General features: G+C 45.7%; 1 protein-coding gene across 3 annotated transcripts in view; it reads left to right on the top strand.

Moving 5' to 3' along the window:
• The first annotated feature begins 2,637 nt into the window (after positions 1-2,637).
• Positions 2,638-26,992, top strand: part of BDH1 (3-hydroxybutyrate dehydrogenase 1) — a 44,500-nt gene continuing 20,145 nt past the window's right edge. Inside the window, exons 1-4 of one of the 3 annotated variants that reach the window (XM_015073789.3) lie at positions 2,638-2,879; positions 16,326-16,452; positions 23,439-23,511; positions 24,135-24,245. In XM_015073789.3, the coding sequence (XP_014929275.1) occupies positions 16,370-16,452; positions 23,439-23,511; positions 24,135-24,245 (267 nt within the window). In that variant the 5' untranslated portion in view covers positions 2,638-2,879; positions 16,326-16,369. Of the gene's footprint in view, positions 2,880-7,771; positions 7,908-14,552; positions 14,708-16,325; positions 16,453-23,438; positions 23,512-24,134; positions 24,246-26,992 lie in introns of those variants that run through there. The other 2 variants (XM_015073788.3, XM_027061149.2) reach the window with 2 other exon arrangements.

Below are 26,992 nucleotides of genomic sequence, written 5' to 3'. Positions count from 1 at the left end.
TTTTTAAGTTTATTTATTTTGAAAGAGACAGTGTAAGCAGGGGAGGGGCAGAGAGAGAGGGAGACAGAGGATCCGAAGTGGGCTCTGTGCTGACAGCAGAGAGCCTGACGTGGGACTTGAACTCACAAACCATGAAATCACGGCCTGAGTTGAAGTCAGCCACTTAACCGACGAAGCCACCCAGGCGCCCCAGATGTTAAATTTCTTGAATGTGACAATAGTGCCATGATTATGTAGAAGAATTGCCTTATTTCCTTCTTCTTTTGTAAAAGATTCTGAAATATTTGGGAGTGGTCTGTGATGATGTCTGCAACATACTCTCCAATGACTCAGCAAAGTTATAAATGTAACTGCATGTGTACATAGGGAGGGCAAATGTGACCAGCTGTTACCAGTTGTGACTCTAGATTATAGCCGTATGGGTGTTCATTATAACTCTTCATCTTTTCTGTAATTTTAAACTTTTTCAAGATAAAAATTTGGAGGAAAAATCTCCTGCCTTTGAATCTGCGATCCAAGGCGGTCACCTCCTTTAGGAAGCCTGCTTCTCGGCCCTGATCTTTAGGAACAGCTCTCTCTACCATGGTCCCAGAGCCCAGGGTTTTGCCTGTTATATCACGGAGCCCAAGCTGCCCTGGAATGGGTAAGCTGCAGTTGTGCCTGCGTCCTTCTTGGGCTGTGAGCACCTGGAGGGCAGGGGCTGAAGGGGCCTCAGGGGATGGAGAGGGTGAAAAGCAAGGCTTGCCACATCCCAGCTTGTCCTGTGAGCACCCTCTTGCTCTGACCTGTGCTCAAGGCCCCTAAGTAATGGCCCTTCCTGCTCCTTTGGGGTCCTGCCCTCCCAGACAGAGACCAATTCCAGAGTAGAGGGATCTATTTCAATGTTGTATCAGGGTCCAATTAGGGAAGAGACCACTCTGAGTGGGTGTATTAGGGTTAGGTTTCTCCTGAGGAACAGAAGGAACAGGATGTATATGAAAGGAGGGGTGGGAAGAGCAAGGGTGGGGGGTGGGGAGAGAGAGAAGGGGAGAGAAAGAGAGAGAGAGATTTTAAGGAATTGGCTCACATGTTTATAGAGGCTTGGCAAGTTCAAAATCAGCAGCATAGTCTAGCAGCATAGGCTCTTCCCAGGGAAGAGCTGAAGAGAAGGGTCCAAAGGTGGTCTACGGGCAGAATTCTCTCTCCTGAGGGGGTCAGTCTTTTTCTAGTAAGGCCTTCAATTAGTTGGACGAGTCCCATCCGCATTATGAAGGGTAGTGTGCTTTACTCAAAGTCCACTGATTTAAATAGTAATTTCATCCAAATCACCTTCACAAAAACATTCAGAATAATGTTTGACCAAATACGTGGGCACTATGGCCTAGCCAGGTTGACATATAAAATTAAACATCAACACCCATTCCTTGTCAACTTGGCACCCGTATACATCTGCTTAAACCATACTTAATCTCCAAATAAAGACAATAATAAGGTCATAATTCTGCCTAACATGATATGACTATCCTGTATACAACTGAAAATGCATGAACTTTTTCCCTGGAAGAGGATGCAAAGTCCTTGGGTGATATTTACTCTTCTCCTTGATACCCCATAACTTAAATACTATGATGTAAAGTTAACAATACCGGGGTGGCTGGGTGGCTTCAGTTGGTTAAGCGACCAACTCTTGATTCTGACTCAGGTTATGATCTCACGGTTTTGTGGGTTCAAGCTCTGCGTTGGGCTCTGCACGCTGAGCCGTGTGCAAAACCTGCTTGGGAATTCTCTGTCTCCCTTTCCCTCTGCCCCTCCCCTGCTCCCGCTCTCTTTGTCTCTCTGAAAATAAATAAAAATACAACTTAAAAAAATAATACTATGTATGATATATACGATATAAAGTCAAAACATCTTACATTACTTAAGGGAGTAATAGAGGAAAGAAAACAAAAATATGAAACACACACACATAACAAAATAAGGAAGAAATACTCATGACAATCACAGTCCTTGTTTTCTGAAACTGGTCACACAGTTGTAGCTGGTATTTGTAATTACCTTTTCCCACTGCCCATTCCATATTCCCTTTGTCCTTGGCTGGTTGTCCTTCTTTACCCGGTAGGGTGCCCCAAACCTTCATTCATGAAGGATCAAGGTCATTAGCAGTCCTGCCTGAATTTGATTGTTGTAATTTTCCGCTGACTTTAATCACAGGGTATGGTAGTACTAAGAAACACCCTTAAGGGATCTCCTATATTGCAGACATACTCTTCCTTACCCCCATTGTGATGTTCAAGGGGTATGTTTTAGCCCCATCTTCTTGTAGCTAATCTGCCCAAAGCTACTTGGCCATCTTGAAATCTTTCTCAAGTCCTGATTTGGGGTCATGCTCAGGACATTCTCCGCATCTTTCTTTCTGTTCAAGCCAGTTCCTGTGTTCATTTACGTCCACATATACCTGGCAGCGAGAGCTCAAGATGGAGGCAGTTGGAGTTGCCCTTTCGCATTATTTTTTTTCTCATGTGTCCCTAAGCAATGGCATTTACTCCTGATCCTCTGCTTGTCAGAGGGCCAAACTCGCAGACATTTTAAGCCTAAAACAAACATTTACAAAGCTGAACTTTGCCTATTTAATGACAAACACACAAACATCCAGAACTCTAAATACTGTATTTTGTCATTAGCTGGCTTTATCATACGGGTGTGAGAATTTCCCTTCCCAGCTAAAGGCAGGCATTGAAATAATACACATACATTTTGGGAGACGTTTCCAGGGGTGTGTATTATACCCTATTAACTGAGCATTAAGAGGATTCCAGGTGTATCTGCCTTGTAACTTACCTGGAGAGTACCCTGCATGTGGACAGTGCTGAGGGGGCATTGTTACCCCACCACCGGCTAAGGTGAGTGGACACTGAATGTGAGAACTATCTAGGGGGGTAAAAACTTCAGGTCTTGGGAAGAGACTGGTTGAGGGTAGCGAGTTGCAGAGGAGCTGATACGCCTTGGGAAAGAGGTGCTGGCAACCCAAAACAGAGAGGCAGCAACTTGGCAATTTGATTTTCCTTTTGAAATAGTAGGCTCTGTCTTTGGTAGCAAGAGGCAGAAAATATATATATATATAAAAATACACATTCATTGGAAAAAAGTTGAAAAGATATCAATAAAAAGGAGCATATGGTTTTGTATCCTGATTTTTAAGAGTTTACTGTAACAAATATTCTTTAAAAAAAATAGAATTTGAAGGTCAGAAAATCAGATTTAAGGGTTTAGAATCTTGTCCCATACTCTTGTATTTCAAAGTTCATATAGTCAATTAGAACCTGTAATTACTTTTCAGGGGCACCTGGGTGACTCAGTTGGTTAAGTGTCTGACTTCAGCTCAGGTCATGATCTCACAGTTGGTGAGTTCGAGCCCTGCATTGGGCTTTGTGCTGACAGCTCAGAACCTGGAGCCTGCTTCAGATTCTGTGTCTCCCTCTCTCTCTCTGCCCCTCCCTGCTCACACTCTGTCTCTCTCTCAAAAATAATAAATAAACATTAAAAAAAATTTTTTTAAAAAAAAGAACCTATAATTACTTTTCCTAGTTGAGGGCATCAGATCTTGGCATCTGTATTGTATTTGTTGACAGAAATTTCCATGTAAACCAAGCCCGATGAGGGTCTTGATCCCACAAACTGTGAAATTATGACCTAAGTGGAAATCAAGAGTTGGACACTTAGCCGACTGAACCACCAGGGCACCCCTCATCCTTTTTTTCCTTTTTTCTCTTTCTTTCTTTCTTCTTTCTTTTATGAAGCAAGAATATTAGAACAATTGGTGGTATGCTTAAAGAAAGTCTTTGGAACAGGGCAGACTTGTGTGGGACCTGACTCTGCCTCTTGCTAGTTGTGCTGCTGGGACCAATTATTTGACCTCTCTAGGCCTCAACTTCCTTAGATGAGAAATGGGGATAATCTTAGGTCACTTTTAAGATTGTTGCAGAGATTAAGTGAAATAACACACAAAGCACTTGACATAGTATCTGGTACATAGTGATTAGCTGCTAAATTGTGTTGCTGAAGGCAGGGACCCAGCATTTGGTTATCGTTGCATTCCCAGAACAAAGCACAATGCCTGAGATATAAGGGCTAGATGTAAACTGAAAGAAGGAAGGAAGGAGTTTTATAGCATGAGGTGAATGGGCAGAGGTGGGGACACTGTTTTTTATCTTCTCATACTTTCCCTCTTTTAAGATCCCAATTACCTGAAAGAAACTTTGCTTAAATTTCCAAACTACTGGAGAACCTGGCTGGATCAGTTGGCACAGCATGTGACTCTTGATCTCAGGGTCCTGAGTTCAGGCCCCATGTTGCGTGTGGAGCCTACATTAAAAACAACAACAAGAGGGCGCGTGGGTGGCTCAGTTAAGCAACTGACTTCGGCTCAGGTCATGATCTCACGGTTCATGGGTTCGAGCCCCACATCGGGCTCTGCGCTGACAGCTCAGAGCCTGGAGCCTGCTTCCGATTCTGTGTCTCCCTCTCTTTCTGCCCCTCCCCCACTTGTGCTCTGTCTCTCTCTCTCAAAAATAAAATGAAAAAATTTTTAAAAAAATTTAAAAACAACAACAACCAAACTACTCCCCACACCAAACTGTGTTTAAAAAACCAAAGATTTAATTAAATACATAGGAGTCAAGAGACAGAAAGAAGGTGCGGATATGGGTGCCTGATACCACCCTTCTTTTTCCAGAAAGGTCCAAGCTCTTGTTTTACTTGCTCATTCATGGCAGGGAAAAAGGCTGGACCTCCAGTTCTCATTCATGGGCAGAAATCAGTATTATAGTCACGTCAGGATCAAAGGCTCTTTGCAGCCCATTAGATTCTGAGCACCACAGCTTTTAGAATAATCCATTGGGCTTTTTCTTGGTTTCACTATCAATTATAGAAAAAAAGCTGCTTGATACTTTTAAAATTCTGAATTAAGGGCATATCTAGCACCACCACCGCCCAGCCCCCCCCCCCCTTCCGCCAATATTTTTTTTTATTTAAGAAAATTCAATTGTATCAAAACAAATAGAAGACCTTCAGGGTTTGGAATAATAAACGATGTTATTCTTCTCTCTTCCCCAGAGGAATTCAGCATAGAGGGCTGCACATGTGGGCTTCCGGAGGAGTTCAAGGTAGCTGGCCAAGGGCAGGATTAAACCTGCACCATTTGGCATTTAACACTTACCACTGAGGGCAGAGAAGACCAAGGGCATTCAGAGATGGGACGGGGCCAGATCTATAAAGGGAGGGCTTGGGTCTAGGAAAATGAGGGAATGATTAGCATGATTCAGGAAGGGTGTGAACCAGGAGACAATTAGGAACTGATATGGACAGGAGCAAACACTGTGGCTTTCTGGGCAGTGGGATCTCTTAGGGGACTTCGTTCCAACCTGAGAGTCTTTCAGGATGCTCTTCTACAAAGCCCACCCTGAAGCCCTACCAGTACTCCCACTATACTTCCATGTCCCTCTTTTAGAAGATCTCCAGGACTTCCAATGATTCATTTAGCTTAGGTACATGTCTCATTTCCCTCCTTGAAGGCAGAGACGAAGGGCTGTTTCCCTCCCAAGGCTAGCTTTGCAATTTGCAACAGCACCGTTGGTGTTGAAATGAGATGATATGTACTAGGTGCCAAACACCCTGGCCTGAGACCTTGTATCTGGGTAGAGGAACTGGTTTTACAAGGGAGTAAGGGGAAGAGGAGGGCAGAAAAGAGACAGAATCTCAGCACACGCTGTGTGGAGAGTGATCTGGGTCTCACATGGTCTCTGCCTCCATGTTCAACTGAGAGTTTCAACAGTTTCAGAGTCCACAGCAAGGACCTTGGAAACAGGGGAAAGGTTCAAGTGGTCTGAGAATGGCTTTGTCAGACTCTCACTTAGCCTCAGCCCTTCAACTGGCCCTACCTCTTGGGAATCCCTGATACTTCCTGCCTGTCTCTGAGAGCTTACTAGTGATGCCTCAGAGGACAGGGCAACTGGGAAATAAAAGGAGCAAAAGCTCAGGCCGAACAAATTGATTCCTTGTTAGCAGACTTGGGAAAGGTCTGTTGAGAAAGGCCGTGAAAGGTGGGCAGAAATGCCTCTTTTGGGTTCATGATTGGCTTAGTCTGGGTTCTCCTGCAAAATAGACTCTGAGCAAGAATTTTGGTACAGGTAGCTTATTTTGGGAACAAATCCCAAGGAACAGGAATGGAGGACTGGAAAATCAGGCAATCAAGAAAGAACAGAGAAAAGCAATCCAAGAGTGCAGTACTGAACTGCAAGTTGGGCACCACCATGGGCCACCAGGGCCCTATCATTTTAGGAGTTACCAAGAATGCACCTCAGAACTGCCCACCTGGAGGATGGAAGAGTGGAGTATTTCTCTACCAGCTCATTTCTGCCTCAAAGGTTGTCCCATGAGGTGTTAGTTCTTTTGCACTTGCAGGTATATGCATATGTCAGAGTGGGCAGTGGTTTCTGCAGGGGTCCCTAGCTGCTGTGACAGAGATCTGAGGCAGGAAAACACCAGGTGCAGTTGTTTGCCATAGCAAAGCTGGATTAAAAAGACAGCCTGGGAAGCTGTGAGGTCAGCCACAGGTGCAGTCCGATATAACTTCTGGTCAAATATCCTTTCCCTGTTTTCCATACATAGAACTACATTTCCATTTAATTCTGAGTCCAAAATCAGGGCCCAGGTGGAAATATTAATTCATCCTTTAGTTAACTGCTTATCTAGCAAGGCATAACTCCCAAAGTGTAACCAGTGGCCCAATATAACGATTTATGTTTTGGCTGTGGCAAGATGTACAGACTGACTATTCTGAAACACAATACTGAAGAAAGTATGCTTGCTTGAGTTTGTCCGAAAATTGGGTGTAGAGAATCAAGTGCGTCCTACCTTTGTGATCCAAAGGTAGGATCTTCAAAATTCTGTGTGTCAGGAGCTGGGGATAAAGAGGGAAGAAACAGCAACTCTCAAGAAGCTCATGGAACTGAGCTGACAAGTTTTTGTTTTTTGTTTTTTTAAGCCCCACCAGGCCAGTACTTTCCCCAGTTTTCATCTGCCTCATCCATTTCCATCCGTGCTTCTCTGTAATTTGACCTAAACATAGTTCTGCCACGGATTTGTCCTGATCGCTTCCTTCTCTCCTCAGCCGGTTTTTCATCCTGGAAACTTGGCGAGGGCATCCTGATCTGTGGCCAATTGGCCCCTGATGTTCGATTGTTGAAACTCTGGGGGCTGTGCTATTCTTAAAGTACTTTTAAAGATCCGTAGGAGTAATTCTTTAAATGCATTTCATCCGATCAAAAGGCAAACTGAGAAATCATCCAACCAACCCGGATGAGTTCTAAAGACAGAAAACATACACAGAACCTGGAAAGAGCCTCATTCCTCACCAGATTTCCTCAGTTCCCAGTGCGGCACCTTCTCCTGTCAGCCCAAGCCCCGCCCCCCCCAGCCCCCCAGCCGCTCCAGAAGGGGGCTGGCGGTGGAGATCAGCGCCCGGCAGAGGGTTCATCTCTGGCTGGGAGCTCGGTAGGGGGTACGCAACGCAGGAGGACGGCCAGGCGGGACAAGGGAAGACTAGGGAGGTTGAAGGAGGACGAAAGAGGACGAAGGAGGACGAAGGAGGAAACGCAGGAGCACTCCCCGCCCCGGCTACGCCCGCCATCCGCCCCGCCCCGCGCAGCCCTAACGCGCGCACCCAGTGTCTAGGCTTGTCCGTATCCGGTAGCCCACGTAGGAAGCCGTGGTAGCAGGAGCAGGTAGAGGGGCTTCGAGAAGGAGACGGCGACAGCGCCCCCACTCGGCGGTTCAAGCCAGGAGCGCGGGTACCCGCGAAGCGCAGGTCTCTGGGGAACGCTCCAGCTTGGCCCTTCGCCGCCCGAGCCCCTCCGCCCATTTGGTTTCGGGTAAGAGGAGGGGTACGCATCTCTGCGGGGGTTTCTGGCGGGATGCGCCTGCGCCCTTGCTCACTTTGGTTTGGCCTTGCGCGGCCCCTTAGCCGAGTCGCCAGGATGCGGGTGCGGAAGGCGCCACAGGTTCCTGTAGGTCTGGCCCTGCAGCTGCGGCCAGAGTCTAGGTGGGAGGGTGGACTTGCCCTGCCCAGACCCGTCTCAGTCCCAGCCGCCCTACCGGGCTTTCTGTCCGCGCTCTGGGAGCCTGCCTGGCATTTATTATTTGGAATAATGTGCTCAGTAGGAAGAGGCCCGGGTTGAACATGCCACCCCGAGGCTCCCAGGGGAAACCCTTGGCACTCATCCTTCCCCGCCGCTGAATTTTACAGAAGACCACTTTGGCTCCCAAAAGGGAAGGAAGCGGCCCAAGGTCACATCGTAGTCAAGGATGGTGGCCAGTGGTTAGGCTGCCGGTCCTGCTGCCTTGAGCACGAGCTGAGACTGTGGTTGCTGGAGGACCTGACAGGCAGCAGGACTGGAGGAGGAGAAGGGAGCACGGTGGAGGCGCCATGGGGGGCAGTTTGGGGATGTTGAGGTGGTGGCGGGCCCGGGAGTACGCTGAGCCGCTGGCGTGGACCGCCGGGCTCTGTCTGGGCGGAGCCGTCTTAGCCAATGGGAGCGTGGCTCGAGCCGAGCCCCCGTGGCTGCAGCCTCCTGCCGGCGGGTGAGAAGTGTGGCGCTGCCATTGGCTGCGCTGACTCCGCGGTGTGTCGAGAGAGGGGAGGCTGCGCCTGCGCGTCTCAGGCGTCCCGCGCTCTGCTTAAGTGCTGGAGCGAGCGGGAGAAGGCGTGAGGCTGGCTGTTCGCCCTAGGCCATTTCGGGGAGGGTTCGGTGCTGCCCGCGTCGTTGAGCTCCGCGCGTTTTTTTCCAGCCAGTCGGCCAAAATTGGCTTAGAGGCAGCTGATGCGGAGTCATCGGCTAACCTTGCGAGGAGTTAGTTGCAGGGGCACGTATATAATTACGGAGGGCCGCCTGCAGGCCTCCTGCTGCCGGGATCCTTTACGATGCAGCATTTGTCCTATTTTCTCCCTGAGCGTTGGGAGCCTGGCCCTGCACGGGTTTATATACACCCCAGGCCGGCGAGGAAACTGACCTTTGGAGTTTGTGCAACTCTCATACTCTCTCCATACACATTTGTATAGTGTCTGTTTCCTACCGGACACCAGCGTAGGTATTTCGGACGCAGAAGTGAATGATAGAACACGTGGATCCTATCTGAGGGGCGCTCACAGTCCAGGTGGGAATTAGTAGTTAGATAGGGGCTTGAATGCTTCAATACCTCTATTCCTACTCGTTTAGGTAAGTGCTAGTCTAAGTGCTATTACAGAGGCACAGAAGGAAGCGACGAAATGCAAATGTAGGCGAGAGATTGATTTTTTAGTTAGGGCACCAGAAAGGCATCCTGGTGGAGTGTTATTTGAATCAGGACTTGGTCATATGAAGAAGGCACACGTGGTATAGGATGAGCAAGATGCAGAAATTGGAGAGTTCAGGGCTTGCCGAATGATGGTATCGCAAATGGTAATGAGTAGATGGAAAAGGATGACTAGAAACATGATTTGGAGCGGCCAGGTGAGGCCCAGTTTGTGTACCCTGATTTGAAATGTCTTAAGCACTTATGAATAGAATGGCTCTTTAATCTGTCAGTTGTGGTAATATTATTTTTTTAATATCTGCACCAAAACCTTGGGAATATTTTTATTTTTCACTCTTGCACATCCTCTATTAAATTTGCCTGTTAAATCATATTGGGCTCTTCAAGATGTAGCCAGACTCTGACCACTTCTAATCACCTTTGTGGTTTCCCTTTTATGTATCTCCAGAGAATACCTTTCCACATTTCACTGGAGCTGTGCAGTGCACGACCTTTGTGGCTATAAATTGTGGCCCTTGATTACTGCCATAGCATCTACATGGTCTCCCTGCTTCTGCTTTGGTTCATCCTCAGTTTATTGTTAACCCAGTGAGACTTACTGTATTATTGTATTAAGTCTGATCATAGTATTCCTCTGCTGAAAACCCTTTTAAGTAATTTGCATATTATGTGCCTACTGTATACAGGGCACTGTTAGGTGTTAGAGATAGGACAGTGACGAAAGCAGACCAAAACTCCTGCCCTCAGAGTTTACATTCTAATGGGACTGAGAGCCAACAAGATAAATAAATGCAATGTGTATAACGTTCTAATGTGATAAGCCAAGGAGGGGGAAAAAATAGAAGCAGGGAAAGGGATAGAAAATGTCAGGATGGGGTGGGATTGGTGGGGTGGCCAGGGAATGTTTTACTGAGCAAACATTTGAGTAAAAGACTGAAGTGAGAGAATGAGCTTGTGGACGGTGAGGGTGAAGAATGTTCTAGGTAGAGGGAAGAGGAAGGGCAGAGTTTCCAAAGCAGGAGCTTGCTTGTCATGTTCTAAGTATAGCCAGAAAGCCACTGTGACTAAGGGCAGTGAACAAGAGGGATGAGGCCAGAGAGGTCATGAGAACCCAGATCATGGATGGTCGTGGGGGCAATTCGTAGTGATTTTGGCTTTTAGTCCGAGCAAGAGTTTGGTGCAGGAGTGACATGATCAAGTTTGTATTTCACAAGGTCATGTAGACCTGTGTTGAGCCGTGTCTGAAGAGGGGAAAGGGTGAAAGCAGGAAGCCTGGTTGGGAAGTGGTTGCAATAATCCAGGCAAAAAGTGATGAAGGCTTAGACAAAGATGTTATCTGAGGGTCCTAGATATATTGTGAAGGTGGAGTCAGGATGTGCTGACAGCTTCGCCGTGGAATGTGCAAAAAAGAGAGGGATCAAGAACGAGGAAGATATAGAGAGGCAGATATTCAATGCCATAGCACAAGCTCAGTTTTGGACAGGCTCAAGTATAAAATATACCTATTATAATTTATAATAATAAATTAAGTTCATAATATATAATATATACTAATATAAATTAAGTTCAAGTATAGTATATGCCTATTAAAATTTATAATAATAAATTAGATACATGTTAAACATTCCAGTGGGGATGTCGGTTGGGCAGGTAGATACATAAGTCTGGAGTTTGGAGGAGAAGGCTGGGTGGAGATAAACATTTAGGAGTTGATAGCATGTATATCTTATTTATTTATTTTAAATTAATTAAGTGAGAGAGAGAACGGGGGAGGGGCAGAGAGAGAGGGAGAGAGAGAACCCCTAGCAGGTTCTGCGCTGACAGTGCAGAGCCCGATGTGGGGCTTGATCTCCCAAATCGTGAGGTCATGACCTGAGCCGCAGTCTAGAGTTGGATGCTTAATCGACTGAGTCACCCACGCACCCCTGTAAATCAAATTTAAAGCTATGAGAGCTCATCATGGTGGTGCAAAGAGCCCACAAATGGAGCCTTGAGCCTCCTGTCGTTTAGCGGTCTGACTTGAACTTGATAGGCAAGTCCTATTCTCCTAGGGATGGAACACCTGCTTAATCTGGCATTTGTGATTATGGCAATTTTGATAGCCCTGGTAACACTTTCTCTCAGGGCAGGACAGATGAGAAGTAGAGAGGAGGACGCACGTGTTGCTGTTGTCATTGCAAGATCTACAGTGTGGCAGTGTCAGAATATGGGGCAGGCTTAAGAATTAGTAATAATGCTGAGGGGCGTCTGGGTGGTTCAGTTGGTTGGACGTCTGACTTTGGCTCAGGTCTTGATCTCATGGTCTATGGGTTCAAGCCCTGCATCGGGCTCTGTGCTGACAGGTCAGAACCTGGAGGCTGCATCAGATTCTGTGTCACCCCTGTCTCTTTGCCCCTTCCCGGCTCATGCTCCATCTTGCTCTGTCTCTCAAAAATAAATACATGTTAAAAAAATTTTTTTTAAAGAATTAGTAATAATGCTGTGCAGAAAGAACCTGCTTTCAGTGTATTTTAGCTAGTATTGTTTCGGGTCCAAGGAACAGGGACTATAACCATACTTAAATAACATGGAGAATAAGCATCTTGTGTGCCTTACAGAGCTGGAGGACTGGAGGGCAAATGAGTCTCAGAAATAGGCCTGTCCTGAGGCGGTTCTGTTGTTGTGTTTCTCTTTTTTCTCCACGTCCATTTCTCCTCCTTCCTGCATGTGTGCCTGCCTCTTCTCTCTGCAGACTGGCTTTCTCCCTGTCCCTCTCTGGCTTCAGGCCCCGTGTAGCTTGGCTGTCCCCCTCCCCACTGCTGCATCTAGCTCACTTGTCCCTGCCCCACAGAGGCTGATTTGCATTCTTTCCCAGTGCCCGGGGACAGAAGGATGGGTTTTCTCCCAGACCCAGTCCTCTGCGGCCAGAGGTGAGGTCTCACTGTTGGGCTGCAGCTGCAGAGGCCAAATCCTGTGTGGGTCTGAGAGGGCAGGGATCAGGTGAGCAGGACAGATACCCCAAAAGATGACGACTTCAGAGAGTGGTGGTGCTTTATTATCAGAGGAGAGTTGGCATCACCTCAGTTTAATCAGGTGCCTGGAATGTCTCTCAGACTAACTAAAGTGCCTGTGTTAGGTTTGCCTTCGCTGTACTGGGCTATGAAGTTAAGTCCTTGGCTTGTACCGAAGGGCTCTGTCACACATAGCCATATGAGTCACCCCTGCATTTATGATAAAATGGTGAGACCATCATCTACTATATCATTTAATGTTCCATATAATGCTTTTAGACTTTGGTTCCAGAATAGTCCTATCTCTAAGGAATAACAGGCATCTTTTTCAAATTAGGTCTTTAAACCTTGTCAGGTTTCCCGGTTGTATGGCCTTAAGGAAGTCCCTGTTAACTATGTAGTTAGCATGTGTAGCTGAGCTGGGCTGGAACTTTTAGGCAAGGCCATATATACTAAGTAATCAGAAGGGAAATAGCCAAAGGATAATATGTCTCTATCTGCATAGGGATTTCAAACTCCAATGCCCATGGAGTCCAGGAAGTTAACAAAGGTGATTGTAGGTAGGCTTAAGATAGACAGTAAGTGTAAACTTTTATTGAGTTCAAGCATAACTTAGCGGCCTAGATGCATTGCCCTAGTTGCATTGCTTTTTAAAACACAAGGCTGGCCAAACAAAACAGCCAGGTAGGACACATTGGAGGCAACCTGCCAATTGTCAGAACTGGAATCTCACACAGAAGCTAACTGGTCTTAAAGCTGCTCAGTGTGGGGTCCCCTCCTAGGAAGATTCCTGCCTAAACCCAGCTTGCCCTCCTCAGTAGGACAGGGCTTTCCTTTCTCACTTGGTATTGCCACGGCCCATCCAGACTTCATATCTCGAATCACATATGTTCTTTTTCCTGCCTAAGCCCTGCCTCCTGTGTTCCTGTTTCCTGCTGATTCCTCACCTTTTTAAAGGATGTCAGTATAGGGAATGTCTGTCCCTTACAAGGGAGACCTTGATCCTGACCCACAGGAATGCAACCAGCTGTGTCCTCTGCAAGATAGTCCTGTCAGAATGTGACAAGGGAGCCCAGCATCGGGGCAAGGATGCACACACTGTTTTTTTTAGACAGGAGGTACATTCTGCGGGTTATACATTGAAAATGGAAAGGAGGTGTCCTTGAGAGTAGACTCAGGTGTTTTCAGCATGAGGAAAGATTCTCCCAGATTACAGATTGACACATGAGCATCTTAATTTTGTGACAGTATCTTAGAAATTTGGTCACTGGCGGTCAAGCTGCCTGTGCCAAGTTGCCCTGGGGCAGCTGACTGAGCTCAAGGTTCAGGAGACTGTCCCCACCGCCACAGGTACTCTGCTTTCTTGTAGCACCCACCTGTCACAGCCACCTCTGCTTCCAAGCCAAAAGACAAGTGAGGGCTCTTCAAGGTTGAGAACTCCATATTTACAGAGAAGAAAGATCAGCACAAAGCATTAAGATGGCAAACGTCCCCAAAGACTACGTGGGAATCCCACTGCCTATAGCACTGTGTTTGGGTGAAAAAAGCAACTTGTTTAAGAAACTTAAAAAAGAGGGGCACCTGGATGACTTAGTCGGTGAAGTGTCCGACTTCGGCTCAGGTTATGATCTCACAGCTCGTGAGTTCCAGCCCTGTCTTGGGCTCTGTGCTGACAGCTCGGAGCCTGGAGCCTGCTTCAGATTCTCTGTCTCCCTCTCCCTCAACCCCTCCCCCACTCACACTTCATCTCTCTTCTTTTGAAAATAAAGATTAAAAAAAAAACTTAAAAAAGAAGAGATCTAAAATTCTACCATTCTGTGTGTAAGAGACTACATTGTGACTAGTGCCTTATTCAAGGGGCTGAGTTTTCATGTTCTTTAAGCTATTTTTGACTCCAATCCTTTTCCATATTGCTGACTCGAGGGAAAATAAAATTGAAAGCAGCCCTCTGTTTGGAGATAATACTACCACAGGCACTGAGCAGAAGGCATGGAAGTGTTTTAATTATAGACAACTGGATTTGGAGTCACCCAGTGGTGGTGACCTCAGACTCTAGTCCTGACGGGAGAGGTGGAGATGTGTGTGCTCAGCCAGCTCAGCCACTTGGGTGGGGGAGGGAGGCACCCAGGTAAAGAATATGAGCCACATGGGCTTGTGCCTTCTATGAAGGGCTAGTTTGGGCTCCATTTTGCTGTTGCCTGCCAAGTACTTGCCATGGAATCTTCGTTTGGGCTACAGGCTGACCTTCTACACACAGCTCATCCCCACTCAGCAGAGACTCACCGAGTGCCTCCTTTGTGCCAGGCTTCTTTGAGGCATGAGGGAGTCAGTGGGGAACAAAACGGACAAGGCCCCTGGTCCCACTGAAGAGGATAAAGTAAAGAAACAAGGTGATTTCGTATTAAAGAGTGATCTTACAGAGAGCAACCTCTGTGTACTGCATAGGGGATCACAGACAGCCTCTCTGATGTCCCAAGGGTCAGAAGGACTCAGCCATCTAGAGTGAGGGAGGAGCAAAGGCTAGGGTCCTGAGGCAGGAAGGAGCTTGGCACACATGAGAAACTTTCAGAAGGCCAGTGTGGCTACAGAGCAGTGAGCAGAGGGGAGGGTGGTACCAGACAAGGTTGGGAAGGGAGGCAGAGGCCTACTCCAACAGGCATGGAGAGGCTTTTAGGCAAAGGAGTCACATAACTTCACTGTGTTATAAAGATCTTTCTGGCTGCAGTGCTGAGAATAGAGTGCAGTGAGCAGGGGCCAGAGTGGGAGCAAGAGTCTGCTGCAGTGTCCGGGAAAGATCACGCAAGCCAAGGGATCCCTACGTGTTTTCTATTCTCGAGGGTTAAGCAGATTAGATACCTCTACCTGCTGCGGCAGTGAACAGCGCAGTGGCTGGCCAGGTAGTGAATTTATTACAGACCTAGTGACCCAGGTGGCTGGTAATCAGTTAGGTTTGGGTGGCAGCAAAAGGGCAGGGAGGAGCTGCCTCCTAGGCAGAACCTCATTCCTGATAAGAATGGCCTAACCCCAGGCAGGTGTGCAAAGGAGGGGCTAGAGAGGTTCACCAGGAAAAGACCCACAGCTCCTCCAGCTGTCGTTCCCTTGCTCAGCTCCCTCCTAGCCTCCCTTCCTTCCTTTGGGCCAGGAGGACTCACTGTTAGCCAGAACGGGAGGGCAACTAATGCACACACCAGTCAACTGTTAATAATGCACAACTGGTCATGATGTGCATGACATGCTTATGGTGTTTTGTCGATGAGTAGTCTTAAGGTGACGCCACGTGGTACATGGGCTTGTTGCAATAAGGTTGCTTTGACTTCAGAAGAAGGTGGTGGGAGAGACTGGGTGTGTATGTGTTTTAATTTAGGTCGATGGAAGTGTGTCTCATTTTCTAGCTCCAGTCTCCATGTGCTGAGAGCTACTGATGAATTGAGGCTCAGAGCCAGACCCTGTTTTTGGTGGGGTGGGGGAGAGAGGTGGAGAGTTGAGTCCGGTGGTACGTGCCATGGGCTGGAAGAGCTGCCTGTGGAAGCACGGGACCAAACAGAGTGCAGGCTGGTGTCCTGGGTCACCACAGATTGGTGATCTGCAGGTTGTGGGGAACACAGACATGAGAATGGGACTCATGGAGTTGGAATCCCCAAGGGGGTAGGTCCCCAGGTCCTTCCTGCGGTTGCTACTTAGCTTGGTTTTAGGATCACTGGCCTGGTCCATCTTTCTCATGTTACAAATGGGTGATGGCTTGCCCAGGGTTGCCCAAGGAGTTGGTGGCACAGCCAGAACCAGAACCAGAACCCAGCCTCCTGACTCTTTCTATCCTATGAAGCTGCAGCTTGATGTAGGCGGTGCAGGAGGACACTGTCTGGTGCCCTGAGCAGACCTGGGCCAGACAGACAGGCCCAGTTGGGACTCTCACAACCTGGAGTGAAAATGGCCACTCCCGTCTAAGCCCCTGAAAGGTAAACGCAGGAAGGCAACAAGGCAATGCTGAGTATACATTTTGCATTTCAGAACCCCCCGGGAGGAGGCTGACCATTCTACCTCTTGTGGCCATAATGCTGACTGCCCGCCTCTTCAGACCCCTGTCACAGCTCCCAGGGAAAACCCTGAGTTTGTGTGATAGAGAAAAGGGAACAAGGTAAGAAACTAAAAGATGGAGGTGCCCTCGAGGGTCACACCTTCTAGGCGAAACAGAGCTCTTCACACACGGATGATGCAGGAGGTGTTAAGGCCTGACCCTCAAAGATGTCTGCCAGCCCCTGCTGTCTACCAGCAAAGGAAACCCAAAGGTGTCTGCAACAGACAAAGACTTTCACAGGGCACAGAAGAGTATCTTTCAACACTGCTTTATTCTCTTCAACTTTTTTATTTTGAAATAACTACCCTTATACAAAGGTTGCAAAATTAGCACAAAGGGTTCCTGTGTCTTTCACCTAACTTCCCTTGCATTGTGCAATCAGCAAAACCAGGAAATTACCACTGATGTGATATGATGGACTGATCTAGAGACCTGATTCAAATTTTACCAAATAGCCTACAAACGGACCTTTTCCTGGTTCCAGGTACAAACCAGGGTCCCACAGTGCATTTAGGTGTCATGTCTCCTCAGTCTCTTCCTACTGGGGATAGTTCCTCAGTTTTTGTTGTTCATGACCTTGACACTTTGGAAGAATGCCTGTCAGTTTGCATTTGTGTGATGTTTTGTCATATTTACACTCAGATGTGTATGTCTGGAAGAGTCCTACCTAAGTGAGGTGATGCCCCTCTTGGAACATAGAATGTTCTATGTCTATGGAGACATAGAACGTTGATGTGTCCCAATACTTTGATCTCCTGGATAATTGCTCTTTTTAAGTCTTATACATGGAACCAGTTAACTAAAATGTCCTGAGGCTTCACTGAACTGTTTGTGTGATTTAGAGAAAGCATTAAGTACAAATTAAACAAGCAGCTCTTTGAGAACTTCTGGAATTGCCTTTTCCAAGGGGGTTCAGAGTGCTCTGTTACCTCATTTTTGTCTTTTGCAGCACAGAGGCAAGGAAAAAATAATACGTTCTGTTCCTTTATATTTGAAAGGAGAGAAATTAGGTGTCAGGTTAAATTCAAAGTCTCAGCAGCTAGAAAATTGATGGATATTTTCTATACTGATTAATATGTCTGTCTAGAAGAACATGCATTTAGGCTTTTAGCACCATTTTCTTAAAGGCATTTCCTTGGGCTACAGAAGCTTGGTTGGAGATGGGCTTCAACTAGCAGAAGACCTCATATAAGAAGAGTATAGGGGCATCTGGGTGGCACAGTTGGCTGAGCATCTGCCTCTTGATTTCGGCCCGGGTCATGATCCCAAGGTCATAGGATTGAGCCCCACGTTGCACTTCATGCCGAGTGTGGAGCCTGCTTAAGAGTCTCTCTTGCTCCCTCTGCCCCTTCCCCTGCTCATTCACACGTGCTGTCTCTGAAAGAAGGAGGAGGAGGAGGAGGAGGAGGAGGGGGAGGAGGGGGAGGAGAAGTATAAAATGGCCCTTCCCACAAAGGCAGCATCCCATTGAAGAGAGAATGGAGCCTGGCTCTTTTGAAGGACAATGACCTGATGACCTGCCCTGCCCCAGGAGAGGTGACTTACTGGTGCTTTCCCCACCTCCTGGACACCACCTCCTGGATCCTGGTTATACATACCGGTTGGCTTAAACTCCAGTGCTCAGCACTGCCTGCCTGGGCATGACGTGTAATACTCCAGGATAGCCTGACCCAGGCAGAGTGGAGAAGGGCTTCTTTATCCTTTCCAGCCTTGGCGCACATTAGATTCTTTTGGCAGTCACATCACTTGTGATTCATGGTTGAGCGGACTACTATGTTTTCACATATGCTGCTGTGTGAGGCCATATTTCTCCCAAGCTGCATTGTGTCCCTGACATTTGTCCCTCCTAGACTCCATCTTGTTAGCCTATCAAATCACTTAGTCATGACTCCTCTCAGCAGAAAGCTGGGTTACCGGTCATTGTGGCTGATTCATGATGGAGGAACAAAAGGGATAGAGACACAGACTGGTAAGATGGAAAAGAAGCCAGGATTAATGCCCTGGCCAGCATGGGGTGGCATCTCAAATGTGGCCTGGCAAGTTCCCAGATGACAGTGCTCTGGGGACCAGGGGCTTCTCCCACAGGCCCTCGGGGAAGTGCCTGCCCCATCTAATGGCACTGGTAGGTTAGGACAGCAACCAGCCAGCTCTTCTTCTCTGAATCTGGCTGCTACCTCTTTGGGATTCTACCCCTCAGAAAGTTTACTGACTGTCCCGAGTTGAACTCGAACCGCCTGTGAGACTGGAGTAAGGGGTTTGGGTGACCCTCAGTTTGCTGCCGTCCCTTCCTGCTGAATCAGAAGGTCAATGGGAGGGGCCTGGGAGTCTGCATTGTAACAAGCTCCCCAGGTGCTTGTCAACTAAAGTTAGAGAATTGAGGTGTTAAGGCCTTTCCAGGCCCAAGAACCCTCAAATTGAGCAGTAGCCCCAAGCTAGGGACCCACAGCAGCTACAGGAGCCTCCCAGTGAGAGAATAGGAGCAGGACCAGGCGATCCCAGCAATGGCCAAGGGGGAAAGGCTGAGAAGCCACGCAGTCCCCAGGAGGGTACCCTCATGTTGCTGGAGCTTCCTCATGCTAATCTTGGCCCCACTCCCCCACCTTGTCAAGGTTGTGCCTCTTGGGAGGTGAGTGTGGAGGGATGGAGCCTTGTGCTGGGTAGAGAGGAAGAAATACACCACTGACAGCTGGGTCTGGGCGGTACAGCCTGCTACAGTACACACAGAGAGAGTCAAGTCTGGGTCTGAATATATTTGAGAATGCGGAAGTAGAGGAGAAAAAATCTGGCGGCAAGTCCGTTTGAAATAAGTTCTTTCTCTTGCTGTGACCTTTCTGTTACTTCTCAAAGTATCAAGTAGTACAAAGGAACTTGCGGGGGGGGGGGGGGGGGGGGACACATATAATCTGGTCCAGACGGACACCTTGTTCTTTTTTTGCAGATTAACCTCTGGGGTCTTGGAAAAAACAGTGATTCTCTTTGGATAAAATCATTTAACTACCTTTGAGCATTCTAACTGTACCATTCTGCTCATGAGACCAGCATGTACTAGGATTTAAAATCCAAAGAGACTCTTCTATGACAGTTCAAAAGGACAGGAGTTTACTCTGGCAGATTCTCTACTGGACCCTTGTTTCTGGCTAGTGAACCCATTGTTCTTGAAGAATGTTGGATAACACATTTTTATGAATATCTAAAAAACTTTGTTTTGAGTAGATAACATATTAACAGAGTACAAAATTCAAATGGTAGAAAATAGTACAAGTCTATCTCCTACCTTCTCTCCCCTGTTACCAGCTGCTCACTTGCCTCCACCACCTCCATTTATCATTTCTCGTTTAATATTCGTTTAAAAACTAACTGCACTTCTCCTTCTGGAAAGATGGAGTAGATGTACTTTTCTCTATTGGCTTCCAAAAGGTACGACTAAACCCCCCGGGTATTATGTAAAGCAAGCATAGCAAGTTTCTAGAAGATGGAGAGAAGAAGGCAGATCAGCTAGGGACCTCGGGGACTAAGAAACAACACAGTGATGAGCTCTCTAGGTTTTCTTTCCCCTTCATCTATCCCACACTTGGAGCTGAAGAGGCTGGTGACCCAAAAATGCCAGTGAGCCTAGGCACAAAAAACCCCAGCAAAAGCTTGCCCTCTTTAGCCAAAAGACCAGCCTAGCAAGACAGGAAACTGTGGGCAATAATCATTGCACTCTAGGCAGCCACCACAGAAAAAAGCTGTGGCCTCCCCCCCCCCATGGTGAGGTGTTGAGCCTGCACCTCCACCTTCACCAGGCTGTAGTGAGGTACCGCACTCCCTCCATCAGGGGTAGTGTCCGAGAAAGCCAACGAGGGGCCAGGACTTTTGTTCTCACCCAGCAGTAATCAGGCACCCTGCCTGTGTGGGTGGGAGTCAGGGAGAGTCAGGACTTTGCCAACCTCTCAGCAGTAGTGAGACCACACTCCCGTGCATGTGGGGAGCAGTAGTGAGACATCCCGACCCCTCCCAGGCAGGGAGTATGAGTGGAGACCTCATAGGGAGCCGGAACTCAATCCCTACCCAGGGCGAACACTTTGTTCTTTAGGAAGGTAGTATTACCCTGATTCCAAACTCGACAAATACTGTACAGAAAAAGAGGGGTTGCCTGGGTGGCTCAGTTGGTCGAGCATATGACTCTCGATTTTGGCCGAGGTCACGATCTCAAGAGTGTGTGAGATCGAGCCCTGCGTCGGGCTCCACACTGACAGTGTGGAGCCTGCTTGGGATTCTCTCTCTCTCCGCTCTCTCTGCCCCTCCCCCGTCCCTGTGTCTCTCAAAATAAATAAACATTAAAAAAAAAAAAAAAAAAAGAACCACAGACCAATATCCCTCATGCATACAGATGCAAAAATTCTTAAAATATTAGCAAATAGAATTCAGTAATACACAAAAATATAAACCATGAAAAAATAGGTTTCTTTCAGGAATCATGATAGCACACAAAATAAAAGAATATAAATAAAGTGTATTTTTATATCCTAGCAATGAACTGTGGATATCAAAATTTAAAACAATACCATTTAAAAAACTCAAAAAAATGAGCTACTGAAGCATAAATACAGTAACCATGTACGGGATTTGTATGCAGGAAACTATACAGTGCTGATGAAAGAAATCAACAATCTAAATAAACCCATACTATGTTCAGGGGTCGAAGAACTCAAAAAAAGTAAAAATGTCAATTTCCCTCAAATTGATATATAAGCTTAGCACAATTTGTATAAAAATCCTGGCCAGATTTTTGTAGATAAGGATAAGATTGTTCTAAAAGTTGTATGAATAGGCAAGGAAAATAGGATAGCAAAAACAGTTTTGAAAAAGAAAAACAAGATGGGAGCACATAGCTCAATGAAACAGAAGAGAGAATCCAGAAATAGACCCACCCAAATATGCCAAACTGATACTTGACAAAGGTGCAAAAGCAATCCAATGCAGAAAAGACAACATTTTCAAAAAATGGTTCTGGAGCAATTGGACATGCTTAGGAAAAAAAAAAAAAAAAAAAAAAAAAAAGCACTTTGACCTAAGTCTCACATTGTATACAAAAGTTAACTCAAAATGGATCATGGACTTTAAAACACAAAACTATCACACTCTTAGAAAAAAAACAGGAGAAAATCTTTGGGTTCTGGGGTAGACAGAGTTCCAAAACTTGACACCAAAAGCATTACCCATAAAAGGAAAAACTGATGTCAGACCTCATCAAAATGAAACACGTTCCCTCTGCGAAAGAGCCTGTGAAGAGGATGAAGAGACAACTTCCAGGATAGGAGAAACTATTTGCATACTATATATGTGACAGAGAACTAGCGTCTAAAACATGTAACAAACTCTCAAAACTCAATAGTGAGGGGCAGTTGGCTGGCTGAATCAGAGGAACGTGCGACTCTTGATCTCGGTGTTGTGAGTTCAAGCCCCATGTTGGGTGTGGAGGTAACTTAAAAATAAAATCTTGGGGTGCCTGGGTGGCTCAGTCAGTCAAGCACTGACTTCAGCTCAGGTCATGATCTCACGGTTGGTGAGTTCAAGCCCTGCATCGGGCTCTGTGCTGACAGCTCAGAGGCCTGGAGCCTGCTTCAGATTCTGTGTCTCCCTCTCTCTCTGCTCCCCCAACCCCAGCTTGTACTCTCTCTCTGTCTCTCAAAAATAAACGTTAAAAAATTTTTAATAAAAAAAATAAATAAAAATCTTAAAAAAAGAATATAGACAAAAGACATGAAGAGACATCTTACCAAAACACATATACAGATGGCAAATAAGTACATGAAAAGATGTTCAACATCATTAGCCATTTGAGAAATGCAAATTAGAAACAGTGAGATTATCTTTTTTAGTCATCAGCATGGCTAAAATAAAAGTGGTGAGACCACCAAATGCTGGCGAGGATATGGAGAAACTGGATCAGTCATCCGTTGCGGCTGTAACGTAGAAGGCTTCAGCCACTTTGCAAAACAGTTTGAAGGTTTCTTAAAAACTAAACATGCAACTACCATATGACCCAGCAATTGCTCTCCTGGGCATTTACCCAAGAGAAAAATAGATTTGCACAAAAACTTGTACAGGAATGTTCATAGCAGCTTTATTTGTAATAACTCCAAACTGGAAACATTCTGGATGCCCTTTAATAGTTGAATGGTCAGGGGCACTTGTGCTGGTTCAGTCAGTAGAGCATACAACTCTTGATCTCAGGGTGGTGATTTCCAGCCCCATGTTGGATGTGGAGCCTACTTAAAAACAAACAAAAATAGTTGAATGGTTAAACTGTGGTATACCCATGCCATGAAATACAATGTAGCAATAAAAAAAGAATATTGGTACATGCGACAATCTGGATGAATCTCCAGAGAATTATGTTCAGTGAAAAAGCAATCCTAAAAGGTTATATATACTGTGTGACTCCATTTATATAACATTCTTGAAATGACAAAATTGTAGCGATGGAGAACAGATTAGTGGTTAAAGAGGCTATGAGGTGGGAGAGAAGTGGGTGTGGCTATAAAAGGGTAACATGAGGGATCCTTGTGGTGATGGAAATCTTCTGTATTTTCACTGTATGTCAATATCCTGATTGTGATATTGTGCTATATAGTTTTGCAAAATGTTGCCATTGGGGGAAATTGGGTAAAGGGTTACAGGACATGTCTCTGTGTTATTTTTTAACTGCATATGAATCTACAATTGTTTCAAAAACAAAAGTTTAATTGAAAAATAGCTATCAGGAAGCAGCGTAACACCTAAAGGTTAAGACATTGAATTTGCAAAAGACTTTGTTAACAAAGCTGCATTACTGGAGGACGATTCCATTCCTTACACAGTGGCAAAAATGGCCGCTGCAAACTGCTGGCTTACTTTGTCCCAGCCTAGCAACCCCGGAGGAAAAAGTTCCTCTTCCTCACTAGTACCAGCAGATTGTCCTCAGGGGCTTGGGGTGGGGAGCAGTGGGGTGCTCACTGGTACCCAGGAACAGGGCCAGGTGTGACCACAAACTTTACTCATGGTTTCCTTCTCTCTTGCAGACGCATGCTGCTGCTTTACTCCGCCTCCCCTGTCCCTGTCAGCCTGCGCACTTACTCTGATGAGGTGAACCCGGTGAGTGGCAGCACAGCTGAAAACCAGCCAGGTGGTCAGAGCCCTTCCCTTCCGACCCCCGGGCCCCAGGCCACCCTCCGAGCAGGGCCTCAGTGCTTCTGAGGCAGCTGGAACCACTTTCCACTCTCTTAACTGCCCCCCCTTTACCCCCATCAAATGAAGTTAGGGGTTGAGTTTAGACTCTGGAATCTCTCATTCCTGGTTTCAGTTCCAGCTCTACCACTAACTAACTACCTTGGGCATTTAGAAAATATCTATTTCCTCACTTGCGACGTAGTATAATAATCATACGGTATGGAGTTACTATGGGGATTAAATAAGAAAAATGCGTGCACAGTGCCTTGCATATGGTAAGAAACGATCAATATACCATAATGATGGGGATGGTGGTGTTGGGGATTATAGATTAGGGAACTGATGCCAGAAAGGTTAGAACCTGGTCTGATTCTGAGTCCAAGCATTTCCCACTATACCATGGTGCTTCTCTAGAAAGCTAGAGGCGGGTGGGCAGGGCCAGGACTGGCTCACTCAGGAAGCACTAATCGTTACTGCCCAGAAGAGGCTTGATCACTATGCTCATAGGATCTTGGGTTCCTAATGTGGGGTATGACCTTCTAAAACAGGTTGGCAGTAAAGCTGTCCTGGTCACAGGCTGTGACTCGGGATTTGGGTTCTCGTTGGCCAAACATCTGCATTCAAGAGGCTTCCTTGTGTTTGCTGGCTGCTTGATGAAGGTAAGAGATGGGTCACCTTTGTCACCATTGTCCTTTACACATACTTATTGTTTTGTAGCGTTTTTAAAATTGTAGTAAAATATGCATAAAATTTACTGTCTTAACCATTTTTAAGTGTACTCTTCTTCAGTGGTATTAAATATATTCACATTGTTGTACAGAAATTACCCCCATTCATCCCCATAACACTTTTCATCTTGTAAAACTGAAACTCTATACCCAATAACAATAACTGTCCATCCCCGTTTCCCCACTCCACCCCCTGGCGATCATCATTACAATTTCTGTCTTTATGAATTTGGCTACTCTAAGTACCTCATATAAGTGGATTTTACAGTATTTGTCTTTTGGCGACTGGCTTATTTCACCTGGCATAATGTCCTCAAGGTTTGTCCGTATTGTAGCATATTACAGAATATCTTTCCTTTTTAAGCCTGAATAATATGCCATTGTATGTATATGTCACATTTCGCTTATCCATTCGTCTGCTGTTGAACACTTACTTGTGTTGCTTCCAAGTTTTAGCTATTGTGAACATGGGTGTACAGATGTCTCTTTGAGACCCTGCTTTCAATTCTTGTCCGTGTATACCAGAAGTAGAATTGCTAGACCATATGGTAGTTCTATTTATTTTTAAGTGTTTATTTACTTATGAGGGAGAGAAAAAGAGAGAGAGCAGGGGAGGGGCAGAGAGAGAGGGAGACAGAGGATCCGAACTAGGCTCTGTGCTGAAAGCAGACAGCCTGGTGTGGGGCTCAACCTCAGGAACCGTGAGATCATGACCTGAGCCCCAGTTGGATGCTTAACTGACGGAGCTACCCAGGCGCCCCATATGGTAGTTCTATTGTTAAGTGAGGTAGTTCTATTTTAAATGAACTGCTTTCCACAGTGGCTACACTATTTTACCTTCTCACCAATGGTGTCAACAGTTCCAATTTTTCCACAGCCTCACCGATATTTGTTTTCTGTGGCTGATGTTTTATAGCAGCCACCTTAATGCCTGTGAGGTGATATCTCATCGTAGTTTCGATTTGCATTTCCCTGATGATTGGTCACGTTGCGCATCTTTTCATGTGTTTATTGGCCACTCATTATCTTCTGTGGAGAAATGTCTGTTCAAGTCCTTCACCCGGTTTTAAACTGGGTCATTTGTTTTTTGTTATTGTTGTTGAATTTTAGGACTTATATATTCTAGATATTGAATCCTTATCACATAAATGATTTGCAAATATTGTCTCCTATTCTGTGAGTTGTTTTTTTACTCCATGGGTAGTGTCTCTTAATATACAAGATTAAAAAAATTTTATGCCAATTTTTTCTTCTGTTACCTGTGCCTTTGATGTCATATCCAAGAAATCATAACCAAACCCAAAGTTAGGGTGGTTTTGTCTTGTTTTTCTCTAAGCCTTTTACTTTGTAACACTTTGGGGTGTTACATTTAGATCTTTGGTCTATTTTGAATTAATTTTTGTATATGGTATTAGATAAGGATCCAACTTATTTCTTTTGCATGTGCATTTCCAGTTTTCCAGCACCATTTGTTGAAAATACCATCTTTTTTTTCATTGAATGGTCTTGGCACCCTTGCAAAAGTCATTTGACCATACGCGTGAAGATTTATTTCTGGGCTCTTTCTTCTATTCTGTTGTTTCATATGTCTGTCTTTATGCCAGTACTAGACTGTTTTGACTAATGTAGCTTTGTAGTAAGTTTTGACATCAGTAAGTCTGTATCATCCAGGTTTGTTCTTCTTTTTCAAGATTGTTTTAGCTTTCTGGGGTCCCTTGAGACTTCATGTGAATTTTAAGTTGTGTTTTTCTGCAAAAAAATCACTAAGATTTTTACAGGTATTGGATTAAATCTGGAGATTGCTTTCAGTAGTATCTACAGTTTAACAATATTAAGTCTTCTGATCCATGAATGTGGGATGTGTTTCCATTTATTTATACCTTCTTTAGTTTCTTTCTGAAATGTTTCACAGTTTTCGTTGTCCAAATCTCTCACCTCTTTGGTTAAGTTAATTCCTAAATATGTTATTCTTTTTGATGCTGTTGTAAATGGAATTGTTTTTGTGATTTCCTTTTCAGATCGTTCATTGTGTACAGAAATGCAACTGATTTCTGTGTGTTGACTTTGTATCCTGCTACTTTGCTAAATTCGTTTTCTAGGGGCGCCTGGGTGGCTCAGTCGGTTAAGCGCCCGACTTCGGCTCAGGTCATGATCTCACAACCCGTGAGTTCAAGCCCCGCGTCGGGCTCTGTGCTGACAGCTCAGAGCCTGGAGCCGGTTTCGGATTCTGTGTCTCCCTCTCTCTGACCCTCCCCCATTCATGCTCTGTCTCTCTCTGTCTCAAAAATAAATAAATGTTAAAAAAAAAAATTCGTTTTTTAGTTCCAGTAAGTTCTTCAGGGAATCTATAGGGTTTTCTATGTATAAGATCATGTTATCTGAAAACAATTTTACTTCTTCCTTTCCAACTTGGATGCCTTTCATTTCTTTGACAGACTCCAGAGTTCCAAAATAGTTACTTCAGACAGATTCTGCCAGTACACTTGTCTGGGGCAGGGGGGCGGGGAGAGATTCCTGGTGCTTCCTACTCTACCATCTTCCCAGAATCCTCCTTCAAGCTGAGTATTTCATACCAGTACTATGGGCCAAGATTTGTAGTTGTTTTTTAATTGCTTTCCTAACAACTGGTTCATCTGTTGCTTAAAACAGCCCATACCTTTTCTATTCACTTCATTCTC

The sequence above is a fragment of the Acinonyx jubatus genome, chromosome C2 (assembly GCF_027475565.1).
Source record: "Acinonyx jubatus isolate Ajub_Pintada_27869175 chromosome C2, VMU_Ajub_asm_v1.0, whole genome shotgun sequence".
NCBI lineage: Eukaryota > Metazoa > Chordata > Mammalia > Carnivora > Felidae > Acinonyx > Acinonyx jubatus.
This window is presented reverse-complemented; position numbering and strand designations above follow the sequence as displayed.